The 14,875-nt window shown below is 40.5% G+C and overlaps 2 protein-coding genes across 5 annotated transcripts; one reads left to right on the top strand and one right to left on the bottom strand.

The window, feature by feature from the left end:
• Positions 1 to 78: 78 nt before the first annotated feature.
• LOC109633494 (uncharacterized) lies at positions 79 to 6,651 on the bottom strand. 2 transcript variants are annotated; one of them, XM_069537815.1, is made up of 4 exons: positions 6,479 to 6,651; positions 3,476 to 3,832; positions 2,705 to 2,992; positions 79 to 2,194 (listed from the first exon to the last, which is right to left on the bottom strand). In XM_069537815.1, the coding sequence occupies exons 1-4, from the start codon at positions 6,636 to 6,638 to the stop codon at positions 2,085 to 2,087; spliced, it is 915 nt and encodes a 304-aa protein (XP_069393916.1). In that variant the 5' UTR covers positions 6,639 to 6,651; the 3' UTR covers positions 79 to 2,084. The 2 variants fall into 2 exon arrangements, with proteins under 2 accessions (XP_069393916.1, XP_069393917.1); XM_069537816.1 differs by lacking the exon at positions 6,479 to 6,651 and adding an exon at positions 4,625 to 5,804.
• psmc4 (proteasome 26S subunit, ATPase 4) lies at positions 5,929 to 12,591 on the top strand. Of its 3 annotated transcripts, none has more exons than XM_020093407.2 (11): positions 5,929 to 6,014; positions 6,631 to 6,729; positions 7,740 to 7,926; positions 8,651 to 8,797; positions 9,144 to 9,253; positions 9,454 to 9,547; positions 10,112 to 10,279; positions 10,440 to 10,516; positions 11,031 to 11,199; positions 11,954 to 12,009; positions 12,138 to 12,591. In XM_020093407.2, the coding sequence occupies exons 1-11, from the start codon at positions 5,982 to 5,984 to the stop codon at positions 12,249 to 12,251; spliced, it is 1,254 nt and encodes a 417-aa protein (XP_019948966.1). In that variant the 5' UTR covers positions 5,929 to 5,981; the 3' UTR covers positions 12,252 to 12,591. The 3 variants fall into 3 exon arrangements, with proteins under 3 accessions (XP_019948966.1, XP_019948967.1, XP_069393915.1); XM_020093408.2 differs by having other exon boundaries at positions 5,957 to 6,102; XM_069537814.1 differs by having other exon boundaries at positions 5,982 to 6,316.
• The last annotated feature ends 2,284 nt before the right edge of the window (positions 12,592 to 14,875 follow it).

The following is a 14,875-nucleotide window of genomic DNA, read 5'->3' as shown; positions in this document are numbered from 1 at the left end:
AAAAAAGATGATTTATGGATCAACTGTATGTTAGAATATTAATGTGTGATGTGCAGGAACCAGAAACTGGAATCAAAATCAAAATCAGGATCTTTTAATAATAACAAGTCATATAACATCTGTTATGATTCTGCCTTCTTGTGAACCTTTGACTGTTCATGTTGTGGACGTCTCTATGTTTGGACTTTTGATTTATGTCAAGGACTCGGTATCTACTTGTGTTTAGTTTTCTGGATTTGTGTTCTGTTTATGAATTCAGTAGGTCCAGATTTTTTATTTATATATCATTTATATTTCAGATCTCTGAGCTATTCTCCGGGAAATAAATGAAAAGCCTGAAAAATGCTCAATCTCACGATGTTACAGAAAGAAAAAACCCGCCCTGATCTGGATCTGCGCCAAAATTGGATGGGTCACTTGGAGAATGCTAAGGCTAACACTCGCCAAGTTAAAGAAAGATTTTACTAAATCCTAGATCCACCCATTTGTTCTGATCTGTTCCAAAATGTAATTGGTTCTTGCCTGAGTCATGCTCCACCCCTCCACAAACTTTTACAGAAATCTGTTGAGTGTTAACAAACTTACTTCAAATATGATGCAGTTTATCACAACACATTCTTTGGTGGAGGTTAAATTGAATAACTCATTTAATTAGACTTTTTGACAATGAAGATTCTCAAGCCTCTGTTGCTCTTGTAACATGTAAACATGAGCACAGGTACACTGCTGCCCTCGAATCAGTCCACTGAGTATGTGTTTGTGGAAGTGTGTGTGTGTGCGTGTGGATGTGGATGTGTGCGTGTGCTGATCTCTTGTTTTGGCCATTTCATCATGCCAGCAGTGAGGATTACTGTGGTGATTGCGTCCCTGTCCTCGTCCTGCAGAATGCACCGTGTGTCTGCATGTGTATGTGTGTGAGTGACCTTCTTGTCCCTAATTCCACTGACCTCCCTTTTTATTCATTTATTTTAAATGTGTGGATTAACTTCAGTCACAGCAACAACACCACCGTGGACAAGAATCACTTCTTCATTCAAGACACATTTAGTAAAAAACGTATTCTATCATTCACAAATATAAACACGTCTTGTGATTTCAACACAGAAAGGCAGCTTCGCATTACTTTGCTTTGTCAGGGGCCGTGCACAGACGAGCCGCTAGGTCTGCATTATGGAAATGCTGGGCATTGTGATGTCACGTCACGTAATGGTGGAGCTACTGACGAGGTGTTTCAGGAGCTTCATTCTTTTCTGTGGTAGAGAGGAGCTCGAACTACCAAGGACTTTTGGCTTTTTAACCTCGCAGAGGTTTTACATGAGTTTATAAAGAACACTGGACGAAAGAGAAACTGAAAAACAACATACTTCTCCTTTAAAATCTGTATATCATATACAAGCTCTCAGCTATAAGGTACCAAGGCAGAGAAAACAAAGAATGCAATGTCTTGTAGAGGTAAAATGATTTAGTGGCCGAGAACCTTTGAAAGCAGGCAGGTTAATAGAGATTATTAAAAGAGTCTGGGGGCGTCTACACCGAATGCCCAGTGAACTTTCTCTGGGTGGTGCAGGTGACGGAGGGCGGACTGTGGGTTTGGGAAGGAGGAGGTCAAACAGGCATTTGGGGGTATTAGGGAGGGGATTTAAAGTGGGAAGGGCAACATTTTGTAAAAGGATGTGGGACTTGACTTGGCAGCAAGTAAAGTTGGTTTAAGGTGGGGGGGATGTCACGCTCAGTGGTTTTGTGCAGCTGCTCTCGTTCACCATGAGAGGGCGATAAAGTATCATCAATACTTTTCCGTTCTGATGACATCACTAAAAGTCTCTCTCTGGCCTGACGTGAGTGTTGCACTAGTTTAAATTGAAAATAAATAAATAAAAGATGTGTAAATTAAAAGAAGCAGAGCAGACTGTGAAAAATAGACGATACTGAGAAAACAGAACCAGAGGTGTACATATCCTTAAATCACCCCCTACTCCACTCATAGATACAGATTATTCCACTGCACACCTTGAGTACACGATTTGTAATTTTGTCCTCCTTGAATGCATTTACAGTCTCTTCCTGAGATGTCTTTGGTGGCAGACTCAGCATCTGCACAGCAGGGCAGTTACCAGACCCAGCAGGATGGTGACTTGAACCAGAAGTAGACCCCCGTACAGGAACCACGGCTCTGGAAACTCCACCACACCTGAGTCTGAGAAACACAAAAGCAGTGATGTCAGTGATGACACTGTTTTAATCCCCCTCGGTGTCTTTTAAATACAAGTTATTTGGTTGAGTTGAAGCGTCGTGCTCAAGCATCAGACATCTCGTCAATTGCCAGAACCGTTACCTCTCAGAGGTCATTTGCAGCCAATAACAGTTATCACTGAATGAATCCTGCCATTCGTTGAAGGGTTAGGGTTGGCTGGTTAGTATAAGTAGGTTTTTATCGGCCACATTTAGGAAGAATCTTGGAAATGGGACTGCTTCGTCACGCAGCTGTTAGCCAATAAGTCTTCAAACGCAGCCTCTGAAGGATGCAGCACCTGAGTTGATACACAGCTCACAAGAAGAACTAGGAGCTCCAAACCAAAAAGCCCTGGATTCAGTCAGCAACACTCACATTAGGATTTGTGTAATAAAAGTTTTGTTGGTTCAGGTGCTGAGCTCCTCTTGGAAACTAGAATATTAGACACATTAGATGAGGAGGGTGGATCATTACCAGGCAAAATGTGGTGGAAGATGCTTTTCGTTATCAGCTCTTCACTCAGGTGCAGCCGACACTCATATTTTCCGGCGTCCCTCAGGGAGATGGTCTTAGAGAGTGTGACATAGGGCAGAGCCACTACAGGGACTCCCGGAGCCGAGTCGACAGATTGTGGTTTCCATCCATTGTCAATGTCAGTGTTGTTGTGAACAATAGACAAAACCAATCCTGTCTCCCGTGTCACGTTTATTTCACAGTGGAGCAGAGAGTCGTTGTGGGCGGTAAGGTCAAAGGTCATGGCGTCTGAAATGAAACGCAGAGATAGACAGGTATGTGTACAGGTGAAAGTGTACTCGTGAAAACAATTACTTGTTGCAGTTTGTTAAAGTTCTCATCAAATGAAACAATTACATTTGAATATGATGTCGGAGGAGCATGTATATTATAACTGTCCACATTTTTCTAATTGCACATTATAAGTAAGGTTTCGTGTTCAAAATATATATTAAAAAAATGCACTTCTGTTTGTGTTCATCCTTTAACATCACTCACTATATATATATTTGAGGGCTCAGCTGGAGCGTCTGCTTTTTGGCCGCCTGCAGTTTTTGTAACAGTCAATCCTTAAAATATCCAACAAATCTCGAATCTTCACCCTGGTCCTGATTCCTCTACCACAGTTTTTCTTAATCGTCTTGACAAACTAAAACTTTATCCCACTTCTGTTTTCAATTTGACTCTTCAGATCCTCCACACCCCAATTAACTGTAGCAAGGGAAAAATTACCGTAAATCATCAATAAAGTGTAATTTCCTTTACACCTGAAACTTTTGGCCTTCTCTGTGGTTATGGACAGTTTGCAGTTGTACCTCCCGTTATCTGTCCACTGGACATTTTTGAGAAGCAAGGACTTGTTTGAAAAGTTGTTTTCGTCGAGGAGTTGTACACGTCCCTCATATATCTCAGATGGTTTCCACAGTCTGTGCTCCTCAGCGTCCTGTGACGCAAACACCCAGTACAGAACCGGTGCAGTCACCAACGTGTCATTGGGGGTGAGGATGAGCTCGCACCACATGATGACATCCTGACCCAGAGCAGCGGTGACCACAGGGGGCTGGTGAACTGTGACCAGGCAGCAAGAACCTGAAACGGCCATGAAAAATAAGATTAGAGAAAAGTCAAATCATGTTGGTAACCGTAATATTTCACTATCAGTTGTATGTGCAGTCACAATAATGTAGTTTTAAGTTTCATTTTTTAGCTAAATCTTCATTTTTAAATGTTTGTATTTGAAGGCAACCATGTAAATTGAATGAAGGTCAAACAAAATGCCTGCTAATATGCTGCCAACCAGATTTATTGGATCCAAAGATGCCCCAAAAAAACTAAACAGCAAAAATCTAAAGAGCCACTTTTCAGATTTTTGTTACATAGGTTTCATTAAGTCTGGTTCATTTTTTCAAACTTGTTGCAGAACATCAATTGTAAAACTAGAACAACTGAAATCCTGAACTGACTTAAAAAACAGTGTATCTCGATCCACCAATGTAAGTTATGTTTAAAGGTTTTATTCAGTTGGATTTATGAAAGTAAAAGAAGTTTAACAAGCTAGAATGTGACACTTCAGTTAACTAAAGAATAATAACAATCAATGATGCCTGTTCTGTTTTCTGTACACGTGTGAGCACCACAGCAGAGAAACAACTAAACAAAGGTTAAAATGAATGACTGACACCATGTCACTTACAAACAGTGTCAACAGGGAAGCCTAATGATTAGATTTCATGAATGTATAAGAATTACCTCTAAAAATGCATTTAGAGCCTGCAGCACATTTATGATTAAGCACAGCAAACAGCAGAATATATAATCACACACCATAATAGACATAGAAATGTTTTCCCTTTCATAAACAAATAAAAAGTAGGATTTTACCTGAGACCGTAAAGTAGAGAAACACCCACGCTCTCCAGACCCATTTTGTCAAAATTATGTTGCGATGCCATTCACAAAAAGAGATTATTATCATGACTCCTCCAATCAAAGACACTGCTTAAAAAATATGATGTTACCTCATTTCACTGCAGACTATGTTTGACTCACCACTTCCTCACCCGACGGAAAATATAACTCACTGGCTGGATCTAAAACGTAGCGGTGTTTCAACCCCCAGTATTTTATTATGGTCTTGATGGTGCAAAGACAGCATTGTTTAACTTATAACAACATATGTATTGATTAGAAAAATTCTAGTAAATTAATTAAAACTTAAAAGTTGGAGACTTGAACATGATATCTCAGATCTGTCTGACGGAAATTTCTTCAAATTCTGGATTCAAAGTTTAACTGATTTCAGGGGTCTTTCTTTCTTTCTTTCTTTTTTTCTTTCTTTCTTCATATCAGAAGTCAGTCCCTGACTGGCAGTTGCAGTGGTGTGTGGGTATATCACCCCCCTTTAGTGGAGTTCTGCAGAAGTGTAACGTGCAGCAGCTCTGCAACAGGATACAAACAGGTTTTTCACACCCTCATGTGCTTGAGGTAAAATGGTGTGAAGGATAATTACTAAAATAACAACTAAAATGTTCTCTGAAAAGTATTTTGTTCTTTTCTACCCGTCAGATTTATTTTATGATAATTTCGAGAGGTTGACCTCTTGGTGGGGAACCACTGGCCTAAACAACCTATTTATAAATAAGATATCTTGATAATAGATGAACTGAATATCTAAAATAAACCAGCTGCAACGGTAGTATAATGCTTTTATGTTACTGCATCAGTAGTAACAATCTAATAAAGCCATGTATGACAGCCTACATCAGACGACAAAGGATAACGTATCCTGCAGAATGAGTACTTTTACTAGTACTTTTACTTTCTTTTACCTCGAGGTTCAGTGTGTAGAATCCACCTCCCCTTCTGAACACGATAGAGAACCTGTGGAAACCTTCAGTCGTCATAAAAACTCAAAAGGTGTTTTAGTTTTTCCAGTCCGGGCCACTGTCAAAAACATGGCGGCCTCCGTGGAGAGGACTCGCTCACGGTGTAAATGTAAAGTGAAGACATCACGAGCATCGTTTCATGTTCAATTTCTCCCTTTCACCTAAATCTTCCACACTGAAGCTTTAAGTAGGATGTTTACTGTCTGTGTAGTATTTTTTTTAAATGACAGTATTGCTTGGATACTTTTACTTTAGCTGTGTGCCCCATTGAAAGCACGAAGTGAACTACATTACCCATACAACCTTTCGCCAGCGTAACACGTCAGAACGTCAGTCGGTAAGCAAATTCCAACATGGAGGATCTTGTAGCTGTAGAGAAGAGCCCGGTACGATTTACAGAGATTGTTTCGCGTCGGTTTTTGCGCCAAAGATCGAGTTAGACTCTGCGCACTTCGCAGTTTTACGTGTAAAATCGTGAGTTTTGCGTGTCTGTGTTCGTCAGTCGTTGTGTTTGCGCGTCTGTTCGCTCGTTAACGCGGACGAAATGTAAACCTGCCAATTCATTCTCTGCTCGGTGCGGATGCTATGTCATGGGAGTTAGCCGCTAGCATTAGCATGGTGTTTGTGGAGCTATAAAACTGACTTAAGCGGCTTCTTTTTTTTTAAATTAAACCTAGAAACGATGCAGGTGATTGAGATGATGGTTTGATTTTGTCCTCGTGTGTGTCGCCGCTGCTGTCGCTATTGTTTTAGCTTTTGTGAACGTAAGCTAGCTGTCAACATGCTAAATGTTAGCTAAGCTTGTGTTTGTCCCTGTTAGCTGTTAGCAGAACACCCAGCTGTTGTTTACCTGCACCTCGTGTTCTTGTGCTTTCCTCTCGGGCTGAAAACAGTCTGCACCCTGAACATGAGCTGAAACGCAGTGTAGCATCGTCGATGGTGTGTTGTTCACTGCTGTAGTTAGCTCCTGTTAAATGTACTGTGTCGTTGTCACCTTGACAGGAAGACATGCCGGCCACACTGAGCTCCAGACCCCAGACAGGTCTGTCCTTCCTGGCACCAGAACCAGAGGATCTCGAGGACCTGTACAGCAGATATAAGGTCTGTAATCTGCTTATATACTCGATGTAAACGCTGTGAACCAACACATGTGTAGCTATGATCAAACTGGAGGCTTTATTTTGCATCTCCGTGGAAAACCGAGGCCTGTGATCTGCTTGTTCATTTTCATTTGTGAGGTCATGCGTTAAAAAAGAAATCCAGCATTTGCCTGCTTATTCTGATACCATGACAGTTGTTGCAGCGTTGAAGCATTCAGCTCAGCCGTAATGTCTGAAACACTATCAAGCAATTGTTGTATAGTTCACTTTTCATCACAACCTATATTCAAATATGCCTCACAGAAAAAAATTATACAATATGGTGATTGCAGATAAACCAGGGGTCTGCGGCAGTTAATCAGAGAATATGTCACACATGATGTGCATAATGGTCAGAACATTCAAACTCTCAACAGCAGTGATATTGACTGGTTAATTTGCAGATCTTGAATATAATTGAAATTTTAGATATATAGATGGATACTTTATTGATCCCAAGAGAAATGTGGGCATCCAGTATCTCACAAAACAGCCAAACACAAGTACATAATAATAATAAAGGGTCAAAATGAGTCAAGAATAAGTTCACTGTAGTGAGATGAAATTCAAGCCACTAGAACTACTACAAAGCTGTCACTGTAAAGGAGTAGAGGCAAATAAAGATATTGACAACACAGATATTTTAAGTACAAGGTGATTAAGCCACAAGTAACTGAGGCAGAGTATTGGAGCCAAATATAAATACAGATTTAAAGATAAGTAACTGAAGCTGTACAAAGTTGTGCATTAGACCAACATAGACTGTAAAAAATATAAAATCAAATAAAGATAAAGATGCTTTATGTACTTTTTATTCCAAAACTGCTGTCAAAGTCTTTCTTAAATGTTTTAGTTAGAGTTTTAGACTCAAAGCAACTTGGGTCTATTATCCAGCAAGTTGATTTATGGTACATAAATCCCCAGCAGGTTCTCGCACTCAATTCTTCCTCTCTTTTCGTGGTTTGTTTGCAGAAGCTGCAGCAGGAGCTGGAGTTCCTGGAGGTGCAGGAGGAGTATATTAAGGATGAACAGAAAAACTTGAAGAAAGAGTTTCTCCACGCTCAGGAGGAGGTGAAGAGGATACAGAGCATCCCACTAGTCATTGGCCAGTTCCTGGAAGCTGTTGACCAGAATACAGCTATTGTTGGCTCCACTACAGGTACCGTCAAAAGAAAAAACGAATGTATTATTTGCTGCCATGTTTTTGTTTTACCAGTCCCATAGAGCTTCACATATATGTCAGCCTGTCAGCCTTAAATAGGACCACCATTTTACACAAACTCAAGAGGAACTTAATTAAAAAAACATCCTTAGACCCAGGCCTTAACAGAACTGTGTAGCTGTACCTAGAAATGGGACCTGAAACATTGCAGATCGGAAAGTTACATCACTCTGCTTCTACTTCCTGTGTGCACAGTGGTCAAATGTCAAACTGCTGACAAGCCCCAGCTTATTGACAAAAACGATGCAAGGAGTGGATACGTTGAATTATTTAGCTTAATAAGCTGACAGCAAAAACAAGCGCAGTTTTGAAACAAATAATTTTAGGGGAAGATCTCATGCTGCAAGGAATAATTCAATTCTGATGAATGGAATACCAAGTTGTATACCTCTTTAAAACAAAAAATGACTTTGAAAATAAAAAAATAAATAGTGAAAGCTAGGAATTAAATATTAATGTTATAACAAATGATGCATGTAGGCTGTATATTCAAATGCTTTATCATGTTCTGGCTTTCAGAGTCTTATGAGAAAACCTAGAAGAAATGTACTGTGTGTGCTGTCAAATTTCAATTATTCAGTGTAAAGTACATGTTTTGAATCTGTAATGCATTCTGTTCCTGTGTTCTTTCCATTTTTACTCGCTATCGTTTCCCTCTAAGGGTCCAACTACTATGTGCGCATCCTGAGCACCATCGACAGAGAGCTGCTGAAGCCCAACGCCTCAGTGGCCTTGCACAAACACAGCAACGCCCTGGTAGATGTGCTCCCTCCTGAAGCTGACAGTAGCATCATGATGCTGACATCAGGTAAAACGCTCAGTGTCACTCTCTCTCAGAGGATTTCAGGTTTCATGATCAGTAGACTTGTTGAGGTCCTCAGAAGCTCAACACAGCTGAACAGAGTGTGACAGTGATCACTATTTATAAGCTGTGAGCTTATTTATTTCTAGTAGCATGTCAAAAGATTTTATAAATTAAGTTTTACTATCAAGCTGTCATTTAATATTATTTCCTAATCCGCAGACTGTAAATTTTCCACTAGAATGCCCAACAGGATATTTTCTGGGCAAAAATGTATTAATTTCTGAATAAAGTTTATTTTTGTTGAATATTAGAGATGGTATAACTTTGCTTTCTCTGTTTCTGCTCCCAGACCAAAAGCCAGATGTGATGTATGCTGACATTGGTGGTATGGATATCCAGAAGCAGGAAGTTAGAGAGGCAGTGGAGCTGCCACTTACTCACTTTGAACTCTACAAACAGGTCAGAGATTCAACAGAAATGTGTAATTTCAGCTCAGACAGACAAACATTTATAAGCAAAGTGAAGGAAGTTATCATAGATTGGCTCAATGAAATGGAAGAAAGCTAGATCCTTTGCATGAAAAGATTAGCATAACCACAGAGGAGCAGCAGCGTAGAAACAGGACTAATCTTTCAATCCCTGTCTGCTTACTGTCTCAGATTGGTATTGACCCACCCAGGGGTGTCCTTATGTACGGACCTCCAGGTTGTGGTAAGACCATGTTGGCCAAGGCTGTGGCACACCACACTACAGGTAAGTCCTCCCAACCGGAGACCTCCTCTCACTGCTCAGGAATAACGTCATTGAAATACTATTACTGGACTCTGTCTGTCTTATTTTGTTGTGTGATTTTGTCTTGCTTTATACCAAATTAGACAATTAGCCATTTCCCACAAGACCGTCTACCTGCATGATTCTGTGGGGTCAGTGTAGGCTCACCACAAGTCAGCTCTTCTTTCAGAACAGGAAATGTACAAGAAAAACAACTACACTAGCTATGTAGAGACTTCCGTTTCTACACTGTTGTGTGAACATGGCATATTGTGAGTGTATCTTTGAGGCTGTACTAGGGCTGGGCGATATGGCCTCAAATTAATATCAAGATTATTTCAAACTTTGCGATTAATGCACGATTATCCTATGAATTAAATACTTCAATACAAATGATGAATTCAAACAGTATAATAATAATTATCCATATCATGACTCAAAACATCACAGACAAATACTGACAAGTGATACCTACATTAGATGCTGGATTTTAGTTGCAGGTTATTGTATAAAACGAAAATAAAATATATCTGTCTTTCTCTCCAGCTGCGTTCATCCGTGTGGTGGGCTCTGAGTTTGTTCAGAAGTATTTGGGTGAAGGCCCTCGTATGGTGCGTGATGTCTTCAGGCTGGCCAAGGAAAATGCTCCTGCCATCATTTTCATTGATGAGATTGATGCTATTGCCACTAAGCGTTTTGATGCACAGACTGGAGGTAGGAATCTGTGTGTCTCACGTTGAATAAAAACCCAGTTTGTGATGCTGTGTAGCTAATATTTCTGTCTTAAAGTCAAGATTAACCCTGATCACATCGTTGTAAGTAACATCACGCTGATGTAACTTGTACCGTCTTACATTGTTGTGTTCATCTGCAGCTGACAGGGAGGTGCAGAGAATCTTGCTTGAGCTGCTTAATCAAATGGACGGCTTCGACCAGAACGTCAACGTCAAGGTGAGTCATATGCATCTCCCTAGAGAACAACTAAACAGTTTCCCCTGAGGCTCAACCATCTCCATATTTGCTGACTCGTGATGCCTATGTGAGTCATCCTAGCAACTAAAGCCCTGCCCCCCCATCAGCCATCCATTCACTGTACCATCGTCACTCTGTCATTCAGCTTCGAAAACACCCCTGAAGCTTGTTGCCAGTTTTCAAATCCTTAAATGCACGTTTTCCCTAAAAGCCATTGAGTTTCTGTTTGCAAATGGCAGTAGCAATGCAAAAGTACATTTAATGCCCTTTGTATCTTACATCAAAGCTTGAGCGGTTGGTGAGCGATTAATGTTTCAAAGGATATTCAAAAAATCACTGCCTTAATGTATCCTGGATGGGGGTTAGCTCCAAGTTAAGCTAATTTCTCATCCATTCAGTAAAACAGAAGCAACAATTTGTATATGTATCACCATATGTTTACAGTTTACCGTTATGCTCACATGATCTCTGTTGACATTTGAACCCCCCTTAGGTGATCATGGCCACCAACAGAGCAGACACACTGGACCCAGCCCTGCTACGCCCTGGTCGTCTGGACAGAAAGATTGAGTTCCCCCTCCCCGACCGCAGGCAGAAACGTCTCATTTTCTCCACCATCACCAGTAAAATGAACCTCTCCGAGGAGGTTGACCTGGAGGACTGTATCCTTTTGCTCAATAACAGCAGTGGTGTTTGTGTGTAACTGGGTAAATGATTGTCCTCTTAGAGGGTATTTTTTACATAGTACAAATCATCCAAAACTTGTTTTATGAATTTGAGATATTTTATTGTGAAGCAGTTTGAGTCAGGACCACTGAAGGTAGTCATACCTGTACTTGGTCGTTAAATGACACCAGTTTATATTTCAAATATTTGAGTCACACTCAGCTGGTAACTAGATATAAGAATGATCATTTTAGTTGTATTTTAAAAGCATATAAGTGTAGAAAAGCACTTCGTATAATCTTTAGCTCACTGAGGCTGACAGCCCTAACGCACGTCTCTTCTTTGTGTTAATGAAAGAGTCATTCACGGACAATGTGTGTTAGTATCACATGTAACACATAGCTCAGTTTTTATTTTCTTCATGAAGACCCTTTAATAAGTCATTATTTTATCTTCTGCTGTGTCAAAACTGGGGTGCAGAGATGTTGACATGACACTCACTTTGTTCCTGACAACAGCGTGGTTACTCTGTATAAGCTGCTCTCAAACCCTCAGCTATACAAAGAGAGAAATGAGAAAAAGCAAGGGGAAAAAACACACAACAGCTATTTCATTTGCAATTCAAAAAACATTTAAAGTTAGCATGCGCTTTACATGAACTTGCAGTGCATCATTCCTGTATGTAAAAACACCGTGATCTATTTCTTGTATAATTGCTGTGTAGTTCAGTCATCCTTAACTAAAGCAAAGATGTGGCCAGACCAGACAAGATCTCTGGGGCTGATATCAACTCCATCTGCCAGGAGGTAAGCTAGAGCTTTAAATAAGAAAACTCATGAAAATGAAGCAACTTTTATTTTATGTATAGAACAATTAAATATCAATTATTTTATCATCTGATTTCTTCTTTCTGTCTCTTCCTCGCCTCTCTCAGGCTGGCATGTTGGCAGTGCGTGAGAACAGGTATATCGTCCTGGCCAAAGACTTCGAAAAAGCTTACAAGACCGTGATCAAAAAGGATGAGCAGGAGCACGAGTTCTACAAGTAGAGAGAAAACCCGGTCCAGGAAAAAACGTGTCCAGACACACAAGTTTATTATTGATATACGTCTGTGTCTGTATCTACTGTGTCTTTTGTGGATTTGCAGTCCCCGACCCGCATCGATTTTTGGACTAAATTTACTGCAGAGCACGGCCGGATGTCAGATTAGCCCCGTGTTGTTCCAGCCTTGAGAAGACACTACGTTGTGATGGAGTGTTTTTTATACGGGCACTCTTCTGGTTCCTAAAAATATCTGGCCTTGACTGTAGCTAGGATAGAACATTTATATGTACTTAACTAAGAAGACATTACTTAAAAATCCATTAAAGTTTTCCATATAAAAGGTACATGGTCTTCATTGTTTCTCTGACTTGAAAATGTGTGTTTGGAGTGAAGATACTTCGTTGCCAGATTGAGGTTGTGTTTAAAGCTGTACTGATTAATGGGTTTATTGGCAAGTTTGTCAAAAGTAAAGAATTTGGTTTTGATCAGTTACAATAATGTTTTCAAGCAAAACAAAAAAAAAGCACTGGTTCCACTTGTCTGTTGTGAGTATCGGCCGATGGTCTCACTGTCTTATATAACACTGTGTTGGTCAGACAAAACAAGCTTTTTGAAGGTGTCAGATTAAAAAATCATGAACCTATAATTTATCTGTCGAGTACAGATAAATTATAGGTTAAAATGATCCTCAGTAAAAGCCCTTGTCGAGGGTAATGTTAGTAAGTCGGCAATTCTCTCAGCAACATTCTCTTTCATTACTTGGTCTTTGTCCGCACATTTCTCCCCCACTTTTGAGTAGTGGTGTCATATTTCCTGCAGGCAAAATGTTCTTTGGAAAGATTCAGCTAAAGCACTTACTCAAGACACTTCAACACAACATTTAGAGGTAGTGGAGAAGGGAGATGCTGCCCTCTGTATAAATTGATTCCTTGGACTAAATCGATTTTTATAAAATCAGTGTTAACCTGAAAAATACCTGTCTAGAAACATATCTATTTGATACATATCTGCGCTTGTATGAAATTACAACATCAGTCCTCAGATCCCAAGCGGCACAATGGCTCGTTTCTGTTTTGAGTCATTGCAGAACAGCCTGAGGTTGCAGCTCTCCCCGCAGGCCACAAGTGGCAGGAAGAACATTCAGTACAGCGTTCAAGCTGCACTGTCTGTAAAACAAACACACACCAAGCTACACAGCTAAACAGCCTTTTTTCAGAAATATTCAGGGTTTGCATGGTCAGGGTGAGGGGTTCATGAAAGACGCTTGGATTTTGTTATAGTAGATTTGATTGAGGTTCAATAAGGAACAACTTAAAAGAATCGATCAGACATTTGAACTTTGCCTGCTGTTAAATATTAACTGACCAAATAAGTAAAAAAGACCTAGGTGTGCAATGAAAGCTTCATGTGGAAATCAAATTAATGGTTACCCAATCAGTGAAACCTGTAGCTTGGTGAACTGAAAGAGGTTTACTGCTTTAGTTTCTGAGGGATGAGCTTTGATGGAATATACAAAGTTTGTGGCACAGCCACTGCACCTGGCTGGAGCTGTCGTGTTTCATTTCTCCAGGATTTTACCAGGTCAAAACAGTTCATGTTTGCTATATCCACATGTCGCAGCATGTCCTCAGGCACTTTCTACTGAAGTCACAGCTTCAACTAAACAGGCAACAATTTCAAATAATAAACAAACCTTTGTGCCACTTTCAAAGAGGATGCGTTGCAATTGGCTTTAGGCAAAACAGCGCCATGGTCGGAATCACCCAAATGAGGCCTCATGTCACTGACTTCCTGCCAAAAGTGTCATTATTATTGAGGTTTAGTTTGAAGCTGGAACGTCAAAATGTGTGTGTGATGTGCCGGAGAGATAGTGGTGGAGGTTTGCACTTGAACTTTACTGTTTACTGTTATATATTTGTAAGCACATCTGCACTTTTTTTTATTTTCCAACAAAGAAAGACTTGGGGGGGGGGGGAGGGGGTGTACAGACAAGAACCATGTCCTCAACACCTCCAAGATGAAGGAGTTGATTGTTGACCTCAGGGGAAGGAAGTCCGACCTGCAGCCCATCTACATCAACGGGGAATGTGTGGAAAGGGTGACCATCTTCAAGTTCCTGGGGGTGCACATCGATGGAGACCTCCAGTGGAGCTCCACCACCTCGGTGGTGGTGAAGAGGGCCCAGCAGCGACTCCACTTCCTGAGGATCCTCAAAAGGATCATCCTGAAGAGAGAGCCGCCGACCATCTTCTACCGCTGCTCCATAGAGAGCATGCTGACCTACTGCATCTCTGTGGGGTTCTCCAGCTGCACCACGGCACACAGGAGGGCGATATATTATCTGTATATGTATCTGTACAATTATTTATTTTCTATAGTATAGCCACTTCTTTAAATGCCTTTGGTCCTGGAATCCCCTCATTTTTATTTCAATTTGTGTAGTGGATTGTGTCTTGTTAATTGTATGTTTGGCATCGAGGAGGAGGACTGCGCTACAATTTGTTGTGCTAGTGTACAAAGTACGAATGTGCAATGATAATAAAGTCAATTTGAATTTTCACCCCCTGTCTGTTTGGTATTGGCTTATCTGGATCTGGTGAATTTAAATGTTGGGCCTTGGTGGAGATG

Source organism: Paralichthys olivaceus, chromosome 13, assembly GCF_024713975.1.
Source record: "Paralichthys olivaceus isolate ysfri-2021 chromosome 13, ASM2471397v2, whole genome shotgun sequence".
In the NCBI taxonomy this organism is placed as follows: Eukaryota; Metazoa; Chordata; class Actinopteri; order Pleuronectiformes; family Paralichthyidae; genus Paralichthys; species Paralichthys olivaceus.
This window is presented reverse-complemented; position numbering and strand designations above follow the sequence as displayed.